Raw genomic sequence first — 22,047 nt, forward strand, 5'->3', positions numbered from 1 at the left:
GGTGCTACAGAGTTCTTTCTAAGACTCGCGTGTCGGTAGGGTTTTTAGATATGTTGATGATTTCTTGTATTCTTGCAGTTAACTAAAACGGACGAGCTCACTTGTGTGGTGGATCAGATTTTAAACCTGTTTAGCGCCTGTTCAAAGTACTCAGTTTTTACAAAAGAGATTCCCACTGACAAGACCATTCGGTTTCTAGATTTAGAACTTACGTTCATGCCCGACCGACACGTGTGATGGAAATATTCTCCGAGGTCTAAGAAGGTCTAAGAAGGCACTTTTGCCGTACAGTTCCGCGCAATCGAAGTTGGTACAGCGGGGTTTAGCGAACTTGTGTCTTATGAACGCTCTAAACAAAAGCTGCCCACACGTGATGCAACAAAGCCTTGCAGAACAGGTTGAACGTTTGGAAGCGTCTGGTTTTCCATCTGATGTCTTGCTGTCGGTAGGCGAATCTTTGGGCAGGAAATTGAAAAAGCCCTCTGCAAAGTCTAGCACTATAGCCCAGATGAAGTCGGGAGAAAAAAAGATGGAAGTGATCCCTTACTTCCACAGGACATCACATGGGCTGAAAAAGGTAGCCCAAAGATTTGGGGTCGCCATGGTGTTTTCTGCTCCTCGGAAACTTTCGGGTTTGTGTTCCCAAATCTCTGGTGCCAAGCAGAAGCCCGACCCTTGCAAGACAAACAACCAAAGAAGGTGCACGACATGTGCGGTGGGAGTGGTCTACTGAGCCCCATTGTCCCGCGGAAAAATATACATCCGGCAATCGGGTGCGTGCGTTAATTAACGATCGGCTGAGGCAGCACCGGACACCTTTGGGCTCAGCCACAGGTAGCAATTCAGCTTTACACGTAAAAAACTGCCAGGATTGTACTCTCCAGTTTCACCTCGCCAGCACTCTAGGCCGGGGAAAATCGAGACGCGAGCGAGAGCTATTCGAGGAATTTTTTTATAATAAACAAACAATCAGGAGACTTGTGTCAGCGATCCCTCGGTGATCTTAAGTGATAAAGAATTTCTGTTTTTATCCACGTAACCACGTTTCTTCACGTAGGCCAAAGTGCGCGCGTGCGCGGGAATCGCCTACAAATGAAATAAATCAGTTGTTATCCTTGTTCTCGTGTCCTGCGCCTTTTTTCGCTGGTTCTTTTTGCACAGTATGAACCAACTTGCCCAGCATTTTGCACTCCTGAATTTGCATACCCTTCAAGACGATGACCCCTCAGGTCGTAGAAAAAGTCTAGTTGGCGATTTTTTCTGTCTTAAATTTTTGCTTTTCCTAAATATTTCTGAATAAAAAGACTCTTCCTCATCATCATAATCATAACTGATGGAAGCTGACCTCCCTCTCAGAAAAAACCTGGATCCGCCCCTGGCGGCGATGTTGGTTTTTGCACGCGTTTCTCATTTGCTGCTTTATTTGACAACTGATGCTACCGTGTGCGGCATTACAGATGTTTTCTCGACACTGCAATCTGCCGACACAAGTCAACTTGCTTTCATGCATTATTATTTCTTTACGAAATGTAAGTTTTTAAAGTCATAGTTAACGAAAGCAACAAAACCAGATGCCTGGCGATACCTGCAGCGAAGACTGTTCGCCTCCCCTTCGCGCTCCGTCAACTCGAGACGTTTAACCCGCCGAAAGGAAGTGGCACTTGGAGATTCCTAGTGGGCGCTGCTTTGGCCCCGGCGACTGCAACCTTTTGGAAGAAGCTAGTTCACCCGGTCACGTTTTACCCCCCTTGTACAGTCCCTGCAACTAAGGCGACTGTGGACCAACTCTGGGGAACATGTCCGGCTCTTCAGTCACAACGAGTTCATAACATGAGGGGCCTCGAGTATCGCTAGCGTCACTAAATAAAGGCTTTGCTATTTAGTGGCTCTCAGTATCACCAGGAGGGCCGCCTGACCTTGGCCGCTGGACGCCCGGTCTTCTGAACTTCACTGTGCAGACGGGCCTACTCGATTTAATGTCTACTATGCCGTTGGGCGTACTCGCGAAATTTAAAAAAAGAAATACGTCAGGCAAGAATAATGTTGTCGTACAAGGAGTATTTGTTTAATTGTTCGAGGCTCAAACGCATGCCACCAAGCCATGAGCCGAAGAGTGCCCCTTCGCAATTTGCCCCGAAGGCCTGCTCCAGTCAGCGTGATGCTGGTTATCGGGTTCCAAAGCTGTCGTTTCTACCCAGCTATCATCCTGGATATACCCATGGCGCGCCGACGAAATAACTCGCTCCAAAAATTCACCACGCGACGACACCGACGCCCCTAAAGTGGGGACCTCTCTCACAAAGCCGGTGGCTACTTGATACACCGAGGTCGACAAGGCGGGGCGCATCGAAGTACACGGTTTGGACCGCTTCTCGATGTAGCCAAACGGAAAGAGCAGCGCAGCGAAAAGCACAGGCAAGCAATCGCGTCAAGCCCAGCTGAGAATGATGTTCGTGGAACGCGGCGGCTCAGTGTAACAGCCGAACAGAGAGAGGCACCTCGCCGTTCTACGCCGAATATCACGCGATGGAGAGTCGGCATGATGGAACCGAAACGGGGTATTCCGACCGGGGGGGAGCACAGGTATGGCGTGGTCACAGTCTTTCGTACGGCGCATCAACCTACATCAACCCTCCCGTGACCTCCGGGGTGGCATTCCCGGGCCCCAGGTCACGCGATCCAACGGGGCTGCATTCTGGACGCACGCATTTATTTCTGCGATTCCGGCGGGCGGGAAAGCGGTTTCGTTCGCCCGTTTTCGCCTCGCCGCCGCCCGCGGCGGGCTTCTTCCCGTGCGCGGCAGGTTCACCTTTTCTCCGGGGAGAGATCCGACTGCGCTTTTCCGAGAACACGGCCGGCCAGCCGCCCAAAATTGACACACACGCACGCACTGGGCGGCAGGAACGGCGGCAAAAGAAAAATACACGCGCGCGGAGGAGACCGTATGCGCGCCGGAAGCGCGGCTATTCTGGTCCGCCATTCACGCCGGAGGAGGCACTCATCCCGACCTCGCCGTACTTTCCTCCAGCACTGCCATTTCCCGCCGCGCAATATTTAGCAAAAAGGAGCTGTAATATAGTTCCGCTAGACGACCGCATAACGGTGAGTTTCGACATGTGCGGCTGCCGATAATGGTAGTGTTTGACGTATTGAAGAGCTGATAGTACAACGCTGGAGCTGATACTACGGCTTTTTAACCCGTGTCCCCACCAGTCCAAGTGCACATTCAAAAACACCAGCCCTCTTGTTTGTCTTTGGACGTACTCAAAATGTCTACAGCACATGTCAAGACAAGCTTCTACATGTAATCGCAGTCACTGGCTTGGTTTAGGCTATACGCACTAAGGCACGCCTCGAGTAAGCAGGTCATATAGCTGTCTTTTTCTCATAGCAGAATTTTTAACGCACACATTCCAATACTTCAGCGGAGGTGCGGAAGGGGTGGGGAGGTGTGCATATTCTGTGCCCACGACCATTTTGTGGGTCTAAGTGTCCTAAACCGAGATAATGTGATACCCAAGGTGCTACAAGTGCATGCATGCACAAAATATCTAGTACTTTCTAATACTTGGTACTATTCCCTTGCTACCAAGTATTTATGTTTAGACATTAAGAACTGTATTCTTTGACAATGAATTTGAACAGCACTACCATGATGAGACACAAGATGAAGGACGGATAACTCTGGTCGTCCCTCCATCTTGTCGATCCTTCATCAAACAAGCGCTGTTTCTGTTTCGTAGTCATCAGGCACCGGCTTGCCTATGTTATGTCTCAACCCTAGCTATAACTTCTTTGCGATTAAAAACTCGCACCTTTTTACATGTCTCTTCACCACACCACGTCTGTTTATTCAGAACATGCTTGCTTTCACTGAAGACTGGCTCAAAAGGTGTGATGAGCCTTTAATGACATGGCATGTACAATTGCTGTTAACTGACAAAGCATACAAGTACTGATATATACAATCACGGTTAACCAACAAGGCGTACGAGTAAAGTGCATCATGTATCCGAGAGAAGAAGAAGGGTGAGCCCCCCCCCCCCACTTATATCGCTGCAAACATTATTGATCCACAAGTACAATTAAACCCGGATGTAACAAAACTCTATGTAACGACTTCCTGGCTTTAACGAAGTTTTTTTTAATTCCCCATTGCCAGCCCCACTGAAACCAACGTGCTTGCAACCTCTACGTAACGAAGGTGTTGCGACGGTTACTTGGTGAAACGAATTCGCTCTTGCTGTTGAGCCACTGTTTTTTGCACTTTTTCTAAAAAATCTGCCGGAGAAATGCACTAATTTAAGGAATTTCACCAGCACCGCAAACTACCGTGCATTTTCATGTGTGTGTGCGGTGTCGGTTAGGTGCTGGGTCTGCCTGGCGGCGTGCATCGTGCATCTCGACTGCTATCTGTGGTGTGGGTTCGTCAGTGATAAGTTCTGCTGCCAGAAAACGAAGTGTTGTCTTTACAGGACAAGCTCACAATTTCAAATGCCGTCTCCGCCACCACAAAGAAGAATGTCACTGCCCGGTACAGTATCCCATGTAGCACCTTCTCACCAATATCCAAATGCGAAAAACAGCATCAAGGTTGTGAAAAGACGCCCTTTCGGCATAAGTTTGGTCTTTGAAATGTGTTAAGGGTCCGAAAAGTGTCAAAAGGCAAAAGTTCCACTTTGTGGATATGGGGGTAAGTGACCTTGCTTCCTTGAGTGCCATGTAGTGACTTAGCCCGAGGGAAAGCAGCAAGCGCAAGTCACACAGTTTTTCACTGTGAAATAAATCCTTGAAGAGTGAGTTCAACGTCACTGATGTCTAGCATTACGGTTTTGTTTCTGCTTCCTGCACGCGAGTTTTAACTCGAACCCTGCATGTAACGAAAAATTGCAAATTTTTGTCAGCTTCGTTATGTCCAGGTTTAACTGTAATATTAATTTGATTTCAGTGTATGCTTGATGTGCAGAAATAAAGTTCATCTATGGCATTATTTTTAAGGACATTCCCATTTCGATACGGTTTGGTAACTATTACACGATACCTTTAAAAGTGCTTCAACCACTGTAGTTGCTGTCACAGCTGCCATAGTTTGCTCGCATTGTTCGCAAGATTATTTTCGCAAACAGCCCAATCTCACAACCCCTGCGGCATGGCAGTTGCATGTGACAAGCACTCACTGCAAGAGTAACACCCCAACCTCGCATCACTCTCATTTTCCTGCTAGCACAGTTGGTACAGTTACAAATGCAGACATGTTGACGTAGCTAGGTGACCACCTCCACCCATGCATCTATGTTCATCTATGCAGGGATCTACAATACCTGGGTTGGGTGTCAAATATAAAATAGTCATGAGGTCATCTACTTATCTTACGAGAACGATTCCAAAGGTCACTGAAAGGATGGATTTGAAAGGTTGTATCTACAGAATATCGATGCATGGTGAAGGGTGTTCAATCTTGCAATCTTGCGCAATACTGAAATGCCTGCACAGCTCAGTGAAAAGATTTAGATCAGACCACTCAGGGTTCCTTTGACTCCAATCACATACCCATACACAAAGTGTTTTGTATTACCCTACAAAAAAAAAATAAGACTACTGTGGCCTGAATTATACACCCTTAAGATGAGTTTTCACGACACCATTACTCTGCAAAACAAGAGAATAAAGGTAAATAATAAACAAGCGTTTTCTTTGTGCTCTGACTATCACAGCACACTGTGGATGCAGCAGCCACGAGGCTGAACATCCAACCTGTCCTCCTCATTAAAAGCTGCAGAACAGGGGCGTACATACATGCAATTGGCTTTTACTATACCACAAGTGATAATCCTGATAATCGCAGATAATCGCGACGAGCAGGCCAGGCTTGTAGAAGCAGCACAAGGGATAGCACACACACACAAGCCTGTGATGAAATACGCGCAAGTTCTTTGTTCACGGTGAAAAAATCAAAAAGAGGACGGGGGGGAGTGGAAAGGGCAAAGCATCCCTCTGACCAGCGCTCAGGAAACAATACTTCCGTCTTTTTATCAAGTTGCTGCCGACACAACAAACTACGCCGCTCTGCGGCATTTGACGGGCGCCGACAGCAGAAAGGAAACAGACCTCTGATAAAACCCTCATGACGTCAAGTCAGCACGCAAAGTTACTCCAACAATCAAAGATCGCGGCGAGCAACCGGCAGCGGTCACTGCGACAGTGCCAACATTTTTTGTTCGCTGGCGTTTTCATTTAGCAGTAAACCGCCAGTAGTTTCAGTGAAGCCCGGAGGCAAGGTCAACGCGGCGCGTGTGAAACATTGAAGAGAAGCCTGCTACGAACTAGAGCGAGAAGGAGAGAGGCGACGGAGTGCCGGGAGGAACTAATAAATTGCGTCCGCAGTCATAGCGCTCGTCGGCCTCATCCAGGCGAAGACAGAGGATGTGAATCACGACCCGAGGAATTTCCGGATGATGCTGGCGCCACTCGAGAACAATCGATGACCCAGTACGCCGGGGGCTATGAGGCGCAAAATTCCTCTGATTGCCGGTCTTATAACAGATTTCTAAGCAACACGCAATATGCCTTGTGCGGAGTCAAAAGAAAAAAAAAAGAGAAAGAAAGCAGGCGTGAAGCGCTCCTAGGCGCGTTAGAGGTAGTGATAGCGATCTGACTTATTTTCCCACGTATTTCAAGCGATCAAGTGCGAGCACTCCATAGGGCGTAAGAGCAGAACGAGGGTATTTTAGAGAAGGATAAAAGCAAGACAACAAAAGCTCCAAAGCCGAGCTTCAGTAGAGAGAGTGAACTCACCGAAAGCACGCGAGGCGCGCTGTGCGCGCTGCAGCCTGTTGATTAACTTTAGGCTCGTAGGGGGGAGACCGAAAAGCTTTGAACAGCCGAATGAGCCAACTTCCGCAAGCACCACTCACCAGATCTTGTGCGGGCGCCGCGTCTGAGCCGGATTCGAGCCCCCGATGCTGGCGCTCGGTCGCTGTCACAGGCTGTCAAGTCTTTAGGCTTCGCGCACGAGAAAAGCACTCACAAAGTCTTGTTGGGCTACCCTGTCATGCAACTCGGCAGCTACCTGTCCCAGCTCACCGTTTTGGCGCACTGGGCTACCATTACGCAAAGAGCTACCGCGCAACTTTCGGGGAACAAGCAAAAAGCGAGCGGTCCCGCAGCAAAAAACATCGGAGCACAGTTTTGACTGGCGGGCCCCCAAGCCGCTGCCGAAGCTAAACGGCTAAGTTGGCTCAACTGCAAATCCAGAAGGCCGACATCAAATGTGGTTTCGTGTTTCAGAATAGTTCAAAAACAAACGTTTACAGAAATACCCTCTAAATTACCCGAATTATTGTATTGCAGTAGATAAATTTAGCTTAAAAGTTGTGATAGTATAAAACTGCGATGCCTTTTTAAGTTTACGAAACAAATTTTACGAAAAAAATCAAAATGAAAACATGGCGGCGCGCAGCTGACGGCATTTTGGTCTCTTCATTCATCGTTTTGTCGTAGTTTTGTCATGCATCCTCCTCGCATTCGCTGAGCTCCCGGGCATATATTCTTCGCGTATGTTTTAAAAATAAAATATAAGTTATAAAAGAAAAGACATAATGGCTGAGAATGAAGATGAAACTGAAGTGTTCACTCATCTTGGCAACATCCTGGCTGATCCACCACCCATGCGAGATCTGTGCAACAAGTGCAGGTAGGCTGCAAGGCGCATTATGCGCTTTTTATTAATATTGTCTGCCTTTCGCATATCTCTATTCATTTGCTTGTCTCCTCCTCCCTTTCGGATTCCCGAAATGCTTACAGACGACCGCCTTCCGTTTGCTGGTGTTGTTCCCTGCCGGCGAACCCGGTTCCCATCTCCAGCAAGGTGTACATCCTCCAGCATCCCGGAGAGGTATCGTCGTAATCGACTTGTCTCTCAGTGCATTCACATTCTTGTGTTTCTATTGTCAGCGACGCCGGTCCACAGTTTGGCCGCACTCAGTAACCCCAGGTAGTCCGCGGGACCGATACCACGAGCGCTTCATGCTAAGTTAAAGGAGTATTGCTGTCGTGGATCAACTGAAAGAACCCCGTACAGTCAGTAGGTACTGGCGAAGGCTTTGTCCCAGATATACTCTGCTTCTTTTCCGGCCACTGCATCTGCTAACTGGTAAAAAAAAAAAAAATTCATCTGCGCTAAGTAGCCACTTGGACCAACGACTTGGACCTTGTAAGACATAATAGTACAATACATGGTTGGCAGTACTGTGGCACGGCGCTCGAACTCAGAGCTAAGATGCAATTGGTTGACATTGCAGACGCCCAGTTCAGTGTAGGCACAACACCAGTGTTGACTTGTACAGTCTTGGACAAATGAAGCGAAATCGGGAACACAGAAATAGGGTGCTTTTTCCCCCTAAGTCAAATGGACCCGTGGCTTAATTGCAGCAACAAAGTTCGGATATGGGGCTTTCAAAATATACCTATAATGCGCTATTATTAGGCCTCCACAAACATTTTTTTTTTTAGTTTTGCATGTTCTGGTTTGTATTTTCATGCTCGCATTTTCATTTGTCCATAACTGTACGCCTAATGATGGTCCTTGTTGCTCACCCTTTGCTCCCTAATTCCAGGTGAAAAGGAACCTGTCCACGGCCCCCATGCTGGAGGCGGCTCTGTCCAGCGAGCAGTGCCTCATTCTGCGGGGCCGTCGGTTTTCTCGGGAGCGTTGCGGAGCTCTGGAAAGCATCCTCGGGGAAGCGGCGCCATCGGGGGACACCATCCTGCTCTACCCAGGCCCCGAAGCCAAAGATGTCCGCGAGTTGGCTACGGTGCAGCAGCGTGGGCGGGGGTACAACATTGTGGTGCTGGACGGCACCTGGTCGCAGGCCCGGTCGCTTTTTTTCAACAGCCCCCAGCTGCACTCACTGCCACAGGTGTGTGTCACAGATCTTGGTTTCTCCAGGCTTAGTCTCGTACCTCAGTGTGTACACGGACCCGCTACGGGCTGGCCGCACGCCTGGTGACAATACTACTTCAAAATACCTGCGCCATTTTTATGTTACTCACTTTGTGTCCCTGGCAAAATGGTTTTTTGACAAGTGCATAACAAGTAATACTTAACCATATGTTATGGGTGCACGCCCGTAGGCTTCAGCAGTGTAATAAAAAAACAAAGCCTACTGACCGATATGTCTCGACCTTATTGTTCTGATGCAGAAACCCCTGCAAGCTTAAATTGTTTGTGCTGTATTTGGCCTTACTATAGTTATAACTTGCAACCATAAAATAAAATTTAGATTATGCTGTCATAGCTTACAAAGTGCCCTGCTTTGTTTTTCCCGGAGTTCGTGTGAAACAATAATAATTTTATGTGATGACGATAATGAAATAGCTTAATTTGTCTCCATCTGTAAGAAAAGCCACTTAGTAGCAGGGTAAGCATTGAGGAAGCACGTTGAGATTTTGGAAATCTGAAGTTCCAAGTTGCTTCTCATAAACGTCAACCTCTTTCAACTTTCCCCAGGTGCAAATAAATGCATCGCAGGAAAGCCACTACGTGATACGTACGCAGCCAACCAGTGAATGCCTGTCCACAGTGGAGACTGTGGCCTACGCTTTGGCAGCACTCGAAGGAAAGCCGCACCTTCAGGAGGCAAGTATGAGCTCTCGCCACACATTCAAGTCGGCGATCAATTAAAGCAAATCATAGTAGCATGCGTACTGTACTGCTCAGCAGCAAGGAATGGCAAGTAGCACAATCAGCTGCGTAACAAGCCTGTCTTCATGGTTGTCAACGATTTGCAATATTTTATGCTCTTGTGCCTTTTTTTTTTTTTATTTATGACGGTAGTCAACAGATCTGGCAGGCCGAACTGGAATTCTGGCATGCTCAGTCTCTGCTGTGCATGCTGTTTCGATGCAGTATTTTTTAAAAACAAAATTGCTGTCAGGGTTGCTTGGCAAGCCAAAGATGCAGAATGCCATGGAGCCATTTTCTTGCATTGTGTTGCCCAACAGGTGCTGACAAGGCCCCTGCAGACCCTGTGCCGCCATCAGCTGGAGCACGGTGCCGTGACCCACCAGAGCAAGGAGTTCCTCATTCGGCATGGACTGTACATGAAGCCACTGTCTCGGCGCATCATCCACAAGCTGGCACGCAATGAAGATCTCAAGGACGCTCTCAAGTGACTGGATGCTATCTGTGTGTGTTTGTTGTGTGTGTTCAAACCGGTGCAGCTGTGAAAATGGCAGGAAAAAAGGCTCCAATGTGGGGTGAAGGCCTGGTACACAACCCAAGGGCGTAGATGTGCACACCTAATACAAGTATCAGGTCACAGCAGTTTTGCATGGTTCTGTTAGGAAGGTAATTTCTTGAATGAGAAGAACACATTGCTGGAAATGGCCAGTTACAAGAACTTACCGTGTGAATTGTTAGAGAAAAAAAATGAGTCTTCTGTTTGTGCAGAATGCATTGTATTGTGCAGAATGCATTGTAAGCAAGACAGGCCAAAAAGAAGTTAACCAGGAGAACTGGTTTTTCTCTAATAAGGCAAACAATTGTTTACAAGTTAGTTGGAGCTAGATCACACATGCACAAAAAAAATGTTAAGCTGCTACTTGCTCCCTTTGTATGCAATTGTGTTGGATGTATCCAAGGGAAACGTTTTGCTGTGCTTCGTTCAGCAATGCTTATACAGGCTGGTGAAGGCCTGATTTCAAAACCTGTTCTTTTGAACGAAGGGGGCTCAAATTGTCAACCTTCAGTACTAAGTTTTGCTTTCAGTGAAGCTGATACCAGTCTACTTTCTGTGGGACACTGTAGCAACTACTGGGGGCGATTGTTCTCATCAAGTACAAGAGGATGCAGAGTTTTTTTTTTTGTGGCTGCACTAAAGATAAGTCGTGTCAGCCTCAAGATCTGTTCATTTGTGCGAAGAGCACCGCATGTTATCGTGGAGTGTCAGCAAATAAACCTCTGCAAACACCTGCAAAAGGCAGTGGCAGTCTTTGTTTGAAATTTAGGTTGTTTAATGCCTGTATTACATGGCAGTTTCCATTGACAGTTGAATGCTGACTTGAAGTGCACATTATGTATTTGCAATGGTGAACTCAAACAATTGGTTCAAAGTTCTTCAGAAGGGAGTGAATTGCTGGGCTAGTTGGTTCATATTGTTCAGAAAAGGGGAAACCATCGAGTAGAACGCAGGACGAGCAGAGGAGGCACACACACAACACCGCTGGACTAACAACTGGTTTATTCGGAAGAAACACATCACTTTTATACGCCAAACCTGCGCGCGCGCACACTTTTGAACAACGTGAAGAGCTGAACTACAAAGATAAGAATTCAAATTCCTATTCCGTGATTACAACCGAAGGATCACTAACGCATCTCTGTTTATTTTTTCTTATTAAAAACGCGTCTAGCAGTTCGCGCTCACGTCTTGATTTCCCACGACCGATAGTGCTAGCGAGGTGAAACCGTGGGGCACAGTTTTGGCAATCTTTTACATGCAAAGCTAAATTGCTTCTCGTGCCCGAGCCCAAACTTTCTCGGTGCTGCCTCAGGCTTAGCACCCGCCAGTTTGCCCAATGTAAATTTTTCCACAAGACAACGGAATAGAATAAACCACCCCCACTGCGCACTAGTGAACCTCGTCCGGTGGTTAGTTTCGCAAGTGTCAGCTTGCCTCTTCCCACCAGAGATTAGGGGGCACAGGCCAGAAAGTTTGCGGGGAGCAGAGAAGACCATGTTGACACCATACTTTTAGGCCACTTCGCAGCCCATGGGAAGTCTTGTGGAAGTAAGGCATGACTTCAAACTTATTTCTCCCTTCTTCCGTTGAGCTACCAGACTTTGCAGTAAGTTTTTTGCTTCATTTTCTGACCCAAGGATTAACCCACCGCCAGCAAAACCTGAGAGGGAAACCCAGACACCTTACACCGGTCAACCTGTTCTGCCAGACTTTGGTGCATCAGATGCGGACAACTTTTCTTCACGGCATTCATGAAACACAAATTTACTATGCCGCGCTTCACCAGCTTCGAGTGTGCCGAATCATACGGCAAAAGCGCCTTTTTAGATCGAGGGGCATATTTCCAACAAACGTGTCGGTCGGGCAAAAAAGAAATTTCTAAATCTAAGAACCTGACGGTCTTGTCACAAGACACCTCTTTGGTAAAATCCAGGTTCTTGGAACGTGTACTAAAAACGGTTAAAACCTGGTCTGCCACAAGCGTAAGCTTTTCAGTTTCAGTTAAATTTAAAAGTACTAAAAAATAATTGACATACCTAAAAACCCTAACCACACGTGTGTCTCGAAGTGCATCCCGTAGCATGATGTCCACCTTCGCTAAAAAAATGTTACAAAGAACAGGCCAATACATATTCTTCGGTTTTGAACAAAAAAACTTTTTGCCATGCTGAACAATCTTCTCGTCCTGCATTCTGCTCGCTGGTTCCCCTCTTTGGAAGGCCTTTGAAACGGCCGTGTAGCACAGGTATAAGCAGTTATGGTAGCACATAATCATAACAGCCGAACAAAATGCATGCCAAACATGAGAACAGTTTTATTAACCTTGACACGGCAACACAGATCTGTGTACACTGGAATGTCCAACAAGACATGGCAATTCCATGGCAGTCAGGTGGGTACGAAACATGAAAGTAAAACAAAATATTTAGACAACAGACCCTTCAATGATGCAGGACAGACAATTACAGCAACGAGCAGGTTTGATCACAGATGCCATGACTAGAACCACAGCACACATACCTTACCAAGTGATTCTTTGCCAGAAAACGTCGGTTCACCCAAACACCGTATTCACTGTCTAAAAGATTGCATCAACACAGACAATGAGTATTTCACATGGGGAGCATATGGAGACAATAGCCGGCACAAATGAGCTCCTCAGACAAGCGTAATTTTGACTTTCCATATGCGCACCATCAACCTTGCCTGGAACTTTTCTGAACACACGATCCCTCCTGGCTTTACGTAAATCGTTGCCGTACAAGGAGGGTAACATTCAGCGTTTCTTAATCATTTGCTGTGGCTAATATGTCATATGAACTCACTGCAAATCACTTTTTTTTTAATGAGTTGAAAAAATAAGAACAAATTCTTCGAATCAATCAAGGTCAAAGCATTTGTACACACAGCTTAGCTTCTTAACAAAGCAAGGACTTCAAAACTTGTTCACGTAATGCCCTAATGGAAAAATATTTCATTCTGCCAACAGCACTACTTCATGAGGCACTAAATATTCATAAACTGAACATGAAATATAGCAAAAAATGAATGGTGTTACATTAAAACAAACCTGAAATGTTCCATAGAATTGAGTGTAGCATACAGTCGTCTAGCTATAGGATTCAATATTCAACAATTGTGTGGCACAACCTGGATGTATCAATGTACACCGTACTATAGTAGCACACTTCACGACCACAGAACACACTTCACAGATCAATATGTTCAGATTTTTGGTGCCATGGAAGGGATATTTGGCAACTTAAAATTCAGAACATGGACACTTGGAAAAGGAGATCAGACTGATTAGGCTTGCTCCCAGCACCCTGTGAATTCCAGAATGTCATTTGATAGCAATGTTGCAACAAAATGCTAGTTACTTAAATACATGCCACAGTGAACACTGCTGAGTAGTCAGTCTAATTTAAACAAAGATTTCATTACTAGTTCAGTGACACTGCAAGTAGTGACGGAGGTGCTTTCAAAATAGATGATTTATCCCCAGCACCAGCTTTGATATCGTGAACTTGCATTGATCAGTCTTCGATTTGCTTTCACTAGGGCATCCTTTGTAGACAATAAAGCACAGGTGCACTAGCCTCTAACATTTCAGTGGGCAGTGTAAAAAGTGATAACTTTCCCTTTAATTTTCCAGGTTATTGCTAATGGACTGGGACTGTTTTGTTAACGTCATCAGCATTATGAGATACATGGTGACCATAAGATGACGCAAAAAACTGTTAGGGTGGCATTTTAATGTGGCGCAAACGGGCCACACATCGTCCTCTGTCAAACTTTTCTTTTTTTGCTTCGATGCCTCGCTCGCGGGCAAAAATAAACAGCTCATTTGCAACAGCAGCAGCAGTGATATCTATTTCTAAGTACACCCTCTACGCAACATGAGCGAAATTTTTTTTCCCCTATGATCCAAAGACCTGTGATGATCTTCTACCATCCAAGGAGCGGTGTAATCTCGTAACCTAGAACACCGTAGCGGTCCCATTGTTCAGCAACCAACCAACCAGCACAATCCTGCCCTTTGCAGACACCATCTCGAGCAGTGAGCTGATTGCACCTCTGGTCACTGGTGCTTGTCCTAAAATTTTTCCACTGCAATCCATTCACTCAAGAACAAAATCAAATCTGTGGCTGTCGAGCTATTTCCATCTTCCAGCTCGCTCAGCGAACCAGGGGCCACCCTAGCGCAAATCCAACGACAAAAATACGCCAACCAGGCCAATGGAGGCCACTTCCTACATGTGGCGAGTGCCCAGAATTCAGCTTCAAGGCACCAGGCTAAAAGTCCTGAAGAGAGTTCCAAAAGGAAATAGGAACACGACTAAACAGAGCTAAAACAGCTGGCATACCCCCCAGTTGGCTCGGGCAACGCGAGTGAGAGCAGCATCACTCGGTTCACAATTTTACCAAAGAAGCTATCAGCTGTGGTCCGACGCAATCGCCCACACGGTAGTACGCCGCTTCCGGGCACGCCTCATCTCTCTCGGTCCAAGGGAGGGGGGCAGGTGTGCAGAGGAAGCGGACAGCCTCCTCCAGTGGGGCCTCAGTGCCGAACCATGTGGCTGGCGGCCACGGCGTCGGGAAGGCCGTCCCACAGTCGGCACAGGGCTTCGCCCACACTGGGCTCAAGCTCCTGCAGAGAAGGTGCAAATGTCCAGTAAGTTGTATGCAAACCGGCGGCCAATCCAGAAGGGCTTTGCACGACTACACACCTACTACTGTGTGCTAACAAACACAATGAAAACTGCGGGCATTCGCTAACGTTGCTGTTGCTGGAATGCCCATGGTTCTACCATAATATAAACATACCGTATTTGCATGATTCTAACACGCACCTTTTTAAGCTAAGAGTAAGCAACCTTCAAATTTATGTGTGCGTTACAATCGGGCGCGAAACCAAAGATGGCTTCAAAGCATCCAGCGGCATCGCCGTGGACACAGACATCCAACTCAATCCAATCCAAGAAAACCCGTCAACATCACGCAAGTAAATTTTTGCTTACACATTCCTTGATGGGCGCACCCTTGCCAGCCGTAGTGCATACTTATTTTTAAGTTATTTTTTCAAATTATATTGTTTTTTCAGAATTTCATGAGAAAACTTGACTGCACATTATAATCGGGGTCACGTTAGAATCATGCAAATACGGTACCATGTTTTGCAGGTTTCTCCGAATTTATATGGCAAAAAGCCTTTTCTTTAAGCTCAGTGATTCACAAATAACTAAAGGCAAGACAAGAAGCGACAAACGGTGAGCAAGGCATTACTGCACAAGTCGCAAAAGTTCCTAACAAAATTTGCCCGATGCACTGTTTGCACAGTTAATTAAGCGAGCACGCAAGTTTGTGCCACTCATCACAATTTGCTGTAAGCTCAGCCAAGTGGGTGAAGAAAATCAACTTATGCAAGTGAGGAGCGGACAATCTCTCATTGACATAACAGCGTTGTTACGGCATTTACAGCCGAACACACTGTGCAAGTATGCAATCCAGATCAAACCTTACCAGTTCAAACACATTATTTTCTGCCCTGGCAGAGACATTAACGGAGCTTTGATTGAAACTGCATTATCAACTGGCTGCATTTCTTCCGTTGAAATCTGCCTAACACGGTATCAGTCACGAATCAACAACACTTCAATGTGCCCCAGTCAACAGTGTTGAAAGCTGGTGGTAACACAGTCCAAACAAAGGATGTGCAATTGAAACTCCTTTCTTTTTTTTTGATTTCAGTTAAAACCTCATCACATCCACACGCAAAAAAACTACATGGTCATTCCATGAAGTTTGCGTCAGTGTATTTTCGCTCGTTTCTGCCGTCATTGTTCAATTTAATTGTTCACCTGTTGTGCTGTGGCGATTGTGACCTTCATGCAAACCCCTTTGGCTAGCTTTCCTCAAGGCTACTATAACCCATGGTGTGTCGCTCGCAACGGGAGCCACTGAGGAAGGGCACCAGCCCCCCCCAACGATTCCCTTTCACCAGAATGATGGATTCGCCACTGTTTGCTCCCGGCCTTTCCCTATTTCCTACCATGAATTTCCTACCCAGCAATCAAGAGTAGCCTCTTGACTGCTGGGTCTCATCTTGTGTGAACTTTTTCCACCAGCTGCTCTCGGGACGGGGAGAATGCGCGAGGTATGACCACTCCCGACAAGCTCGGAGCACGATCTCGCTGCCGCAAGCGTAGCGCCTCGCTGCTCTAATATTTCCTCGGTGAGTCGAACCATCTCGGTGTCTAGTGTTGCTTAATGCCTTGCTCCCAATGTTATTACTATGGCCTACCATTCGTCTGTATGCAGTATATATGATCTGTGCATTGCAATAAATGCTGCCCGTGATGTTTTGTCCAGTCGCTTTCTGCCTTTGTCTGCTGTCTTAGCGAAAAACAGACATGACCGCAGCGCAAGGCATGTTTGCTGAGCGCGGATGGCTGCAAGGTGGGGAATAAGAGGTGCGCGAATACTGTTACCCCACAGTGCGGAGCACGGGTGAAATTCAAGATCATTTCACAATAAAGTGAATCTGAGAGGTAGTGCTCGAGAGAGCGGAGCAACGATTAATTATGCCAACAGCAGGTGACGCGCTTCGAACGATCCCGCCACCCACCCTGGGTACTGCCTAGAAATGCATTTTCTAGATTGCACAGCAAGCCTCATACACCGGCAACACGAGTTTTGAAGGTCAGGAGAACACATACGGTCATGCGTGAAAAATAAAGAGCCAGCAGACTGAGTGGAGACACAAAACAGGATGGCACGTTAGAGAAAACAGCTGCCCGTCTCTGCAGTGGGTGCTATGCTCTGGCATACAAGTGCTCGTCCCCCCAGCAAGGCATGCACTGACTGACCTGGCCATCCCGGCTGACTTGCACCTTCCTGTTCTCGTTCCACGGATTCAGCAGGTGCCGTGTGTTCTGGAAAGGCAGGTTGCACCTGCAAGCACCCCACCCGTTTCATCCTTCAGGGCAGCACGCCAAGCTAACACAGACAGCAGGCTGGTCCGATTTCCTCCAGTTCAGATACAAAAGAAATGCATCGCCTGCTGTTGAGGGGAGGCAGTTTGCGGGCGCACTGGCAACAACAACTGCACCATGGGGATTGCGTCTACACAGGCACAACTCTCTGCATAAAGAAAGCCTTATTTCAAAGCTCTGCTATTCCACAATACAGAACATATGGTGCCGTCTCGTGGGAAGAAAATTGATTCTAACACAAACTGCGCTGAAATTCTCGGCACTAATCGGCACTAGTAATGCGGCATGACTCGAGAGGAGTAATGGCCCTGGCAATTAATACATGGTGCAGAAAGATGAGCATGTGCTTTAGGATTATTCACTAATAGGATGGTAGCACAGGGTGAATAACAGCAGCTACGTAATACACAACCTCTGTCCGAATGACGATGCAAGTTGCTCAACGCACAGCTGCATTTTTTTTCTTTCCTACTCTTGCTTCGAATCCATATAAAAAACTTGCATGGTTAACACATTGGACTCTTTGGACACAACAAATTTTTTTCAATGCACCTAAAACCATTTCTCGCTCAGGTCATCGAGCGCGGCATGTCAGAGTTGGGCCGTGCTGCACAGTGGTGCAATGGCGGAGCATGGTGTGTAGCTCATTTTGCCACCAACAGATACCGCCACTGTACGCGAAATCTAAGACAGTGGGCCAATCATAGGGCTGCTTTTTGATATGTGGGGCCTATGGGGAGTTTCGCAACTCCTATGACAAGTAACTCTGACTTGAACAGGTAGGGGAAACTCAAGGGCCCCAATGCTTGTCACCAACAAAAGAAAGAAAGAAAGAAAGAAGACCAGTAAGCCTCCAGCTCAAGCATCTTTCCCCGAGGCACTGACCTGTGCTTCCATTCGATGATGTAGCAGCGGCCACCCGAATTCGCGCCGTACTCATCGGTGGGCCAGTTCATGTTGGAGGCCGGGCCCAGGAGCACAGCATAGCCCTGGAAGTGGCCGCTGCCTTGCACCGAGAAGACCAGCACAACCTCCTTGCCCTCCTGGAAGAGAAAAAAGGAGAGAGAGAGAGGCCTTCAACGCACATCCCCAGCATATGTAGGCGACCTTTCGGAGCCAAGCGGACAAGTGCGAGTCGGACTGCAGGGACCGGCACGGGGCAGCTTCACTTCTTTGACCACTTTAGGTTTGGTCAAGCAGGAAAAAGCGATGCCAGTCCCCTCACTCTTACTGCTAACACACTGTGGTGAATTTATTCAGCACGATACTGTACCTGCTGTCATTGTTCCCTGCTACTTGTAAGTAATCATGGGGACAGCGCCCACAATTTTGTGTCCAACACTTGCCCATCTGTGACCCCACCCTGATAACCACCTTCACTGGTGTCCACTCAGAGGAATATCCTCCTTTACTCTCAAACGCTGAGTTGTGTTGCCCAGCCCACAACCGTATGCGACTGCAATTGCAACTACCTTGAAATTCCCAAACAAAAGAGGGCAGCCCAATACAGTAAAATCTCGATGATACGAATCTCGCGGGACCGTGAGAAATATTCGTATCATCCGAAATTCGTATGAACCAACACAGACGAAAGAATTGAGCACTAAAAAAGTTTTCATTTCTTTCACGTGAAGAAATTCGTGACGTTTTCTGCTTTTTTTTAACCTCCATGTCGTCAAGCAGTCCTTTCTGAACTTCGTTTTCTCACTGGCAGTGCCCAAGCTCATTCACTACAGGAGCGTTTTTGCACGCGATTAGTGCGTGTCGGCGTTCCTCGCGCGATATTTTCATGCCCGCATCGGCGATTCTGCAGCCGCGGCCGCCTGTTCTCAGTCAGAAAATGACACACGACGCGCATGGCGTGGGAGGAGCCTGACGACTTGCGCCAATGGGAAGGTGTGCGCCTCATGGCGGCAGTTTCGAAGCACTCGAGACAGCCAGCTGGCTCCGCCGGAGATGGTTAGGCTTAGCACCCCGGCAGATATTTCATGGGTACTTTCACTAGCGGCGCAGATGATGTTTTATAGCACCGTTTTCGCCCACATTATTAGCTCATTTACCGCACAAAAAACTCCGTGTGTGCTTTGAGCGGAATTTTAAAGAGTGGTTAGAAGCGGTCGCTCGAGCGCCCGCACCACTTCGCGACCGAAGCCGCCGCCATGTTGCCGCGGCCGGCCGCGTCCCGCACAGCGTGCGGGTGGTTTCGCAGCGGCGTTAGTGGACCTGTGGAGTACGCAGCGAGTTTTCGCGAGCAGAAAACATTAGCCCGGCCGTTTCTGGAGAAAGAGTGACAAAGAGGGGAGAGAGAGCCCATACGTCGCCGTCGCTTGTTTGCACACAGGCTCATTTGTATCATCCGCCGGGCCGCGCAGGTCCGTTCGTAAGAGCCGAAATTTTTCCCATTAAAAACAATGCAATTTTGCCGAGACTTATCAGAAATTAATATCATTCCGAAATCCGTATCACCCAGAATCGTACCATCGAGATTCTACTGTATTTCTCACTAGCACAAATGTGTCAAACCGGAACAGTGGCTCGAAGTGGACTACTACTGGAGACGTACCCTGATGGCGGCCTGGATCTTGCGATCGGTGGCAGCACCCAGCGCCCAGAGGCCCGTGGAGACAGAGACATCCACAGCCCTGTGGGTGCCTGCCTTGATGATGTAGAAGCGCTGGTGACCGCTGACCACCCGCTTGGGACTCAAGCAGCAGGGGCTGGGCTGGCCGCTACTGCCCGTGCGCATGGATGAGCAGTCCGAGCGGTCATCGGAGCACCGCGAGCTGCCTCCTGCAACAGGGAACACAGAGCAGAGACGGCCGTGTTCTGTAAACAGCACAAAAGAATGGGGATGAAACTGCGCACCAGCACATGACGGCAGAAAGTTGGTCCTCGGCAGTTTACATGGCACTTATAATGTGTAGCATTCTTTGTTGAAAACTCCACACCCCTCCCAACCTTCCTTTCCTAACTAGGCCTTGTGCCATCCCATTTAACAAATTATTCTACTATTACCACCCACTTCACCAGCCCCAATCATGAACACGGTGCATTTGGACAAAAAAGCATAATCGGCTGAGTTAACACATTTATACCCGTGTAAATGTAGGCAATTGGTGCAACAGCATTTAAAAATCAAGAAATACTAAAATATATCTTTGATGAAAAGAAACAGAAAAACTATAAAGAAATAAAATAAACCAATGTATTTCGCTACTCATAGCTAAAACAGGATGCAGAAAAGTCACAATAAAGACACGAGGCATAAAAATGCTCTGCATTTGTAAACAATTCTCCGAACTTTTGGATATTTTTTGCGACAACAGCACGCACCAAAATGGGCCCTGCATACCTTGTTTAAGCAAAATAAATACCAACTTTATTTCACCCGTTAAAAGCACCTGACTGAATCCAAACACACACAGTCCCTTTTTCTCTCCTGCCATCAATGATCAACCAGCAGACAAGATTTACGGGGCTCCTTGCTGTACAGTCGGCCTTACTCCATCATCTATAAATGAGGGGCATTTTTTTTTCCTAGGGCACCATGAATTTGTTTAGCAGGATGACGGAACTACAAATGAGAGAGGTACAGATGGGGAGCAAAGGCGACACCTGTGTCCGAGCGTCCCATGCAGATGGGAGTCGCTGGCAGACTGGCACCCGAGCCCCTGCGGGAGGAAGGGGAGGAGGTGGGGCCGTACTCCAGGGAGCCACCCCGCCGAAGGACTGCTCGGCGACCAGGAAAGCCGTCTGACTGCCCATGGCCTCCAGGAGAACTGAGGGGGGGGGGAAGGATATTTGTTTTGAGAGAGCTGGCAAAAACATAGGTTACGATGACAGGTTTGCTCAGACACACTGACGCATACACACACACCGCTCCTCAACCTGCCACTCTCCAACGCAAGGGGTTTGTGACACACCGTTGCCTTTCCGCTTGAGGACAGGGGTTGCTGCATGGCACACCCCTCTGGGGGAAGTCAGTCGACCAGATTAAGGGGAAATCCCCAAGGTAGATTTGGTGAAGTTTCTGATGAAGTTCGTGAAGGTTTCGGTGAAAGCTGATGAAGTTTCCGAGGAAGCTGTACAGCTTTCCTTTGTAGCTGCACAGCTGCTTTTCAGGTGCATGTCAAATTTTCCTTTGCCTCTAAGAAAGAGGAATTCCTTCCAAGAGGGACAACTCATCATCATCTTGGCAAGCAGAATCGCCCTCCTGAACCTCACTTCAATGTTAGCTAGGAGATGATGCGACTGCCAAGTGGCACTTTGCCACCAAACTGCATACCGATCCAATTTGTAGCTCATCAGACAGCGCAGCACCCCTGCTGCTCCAAAACTGTGCGAGTGCCACAATTGCACGAGGCTTTGGAGTTGTGCCTTGGGAAACACTAGCCGAGCAAACGATTTCTGTTACACAAAGGTGCTCTAAAAATACCAACACACGGTTTTCATCTTTTTTTGCTTCTCAACTGTAGGTCTGAAGAAGCTAAAAAGCACCGACCAATGAATAAAACAAAAAGCAAAAGAGACGTTTTGGCTTCTGCCTTTGAAAGAGGTTTTACCGATACATGGGTGTTCACATTTTCAGGTAAATCAATGTCCTAGTAATCACTTCCTTCAAGAATTTTGTTAAAGCGGCGACTATTAGTGGAGTTATTGTAAATTAAAACAGCGCATTTTGGCCCGCACCGCGATTCTCCCTCGTTTCGTCCACCCCCTCGCACCACGCGAACATGACTGCCCATAATGCCTTGCTTCTCGGGGATGTCTGCAAGAACATACGGTGGCGCGCGCCATCTGCTTCTGCGATA

General features: G+C 47.5%; 2 protein-coding genes across 2 annotated transcripts in view; one reads left to right on the top strand and one right to left on the bottom strand.

Moving 5' to 3' along the window:
* The first annotated feature begins 7,417 nt into the window (after positions 1-7,417).
* Positions 7,418-10,929, top strand: Dtwd2 (DTW domain containing 2). Its single transcript, XM_077699382.1, has 5 exons — positions 7,418-7,693; positions 7,804-7,894; positions 8,616-8,918; positions 9,509-9,637; positions 10,003-10,929. The coding sequence occupies exons 1-5, from the start codon at positions 7,599-7,601 to the stop codon at positions 10,171-10,173; spliced, it is 789 nt and encodes a 262-aa protein (XP_077555508.1). The 5' UTR covers positions 7,418-7,598; the 3' UTR covers positions 10,174-10,929.
* Positions 10,930-12,531: 1,602 nt separating this feature from the next.
* LOC144169932 (3'-5' RNA helicase YTHDC2-like) overlaps positions 12,532-22,047 on the bottom strand; it is a 45,244-nt gene continuing 35,728 nt past the window's right edge. Inside the window, exons 24-28 of the mRNA XM_077699384.1 lie at positions 20,852-21,015; positions 19,800-20,026; positions 18,122-18,279; positions 17,111-17,195; positions 12,532-14,892 (exon numbers count right to left, since the gene is read on the bottom strand). Of these exons, the coding sequence (XP_077555510.1) occupies positions 14,803-14,892; positions 17,111-17,195; positions 18,122-18,279; positions 19,800-20,026; positions 20,852-21,015 (724 nt within the window). The 3' untranslated portion in view covers positions 12,532-14,802. The remainder of the gene's footprint in view (positions 14,893-17,110; positions 17,196-18,121; positions 18,280-19,799; positions 20,027-20,851; positions 21,016-22,047) is intronic.

This window comes from Haemaphysalis longicornis, unplaced genomic scaffold (genome assembly GCF_048455015.1).
Source record: "Haemaphysalis longicornis isolate Haplotype H1 unplaced genomic scaffold, Haemaphysalis longicornis Haplotype H1 scaffold_2, whole genome shotgun sequence".
Taxonomy (NCBI): Eukaryota; Metazoa; Arthropoda; class Arachnida; order Ixodida; family Ixodidae; genus Haemaphysalis; species Haemaphysalis longicornis.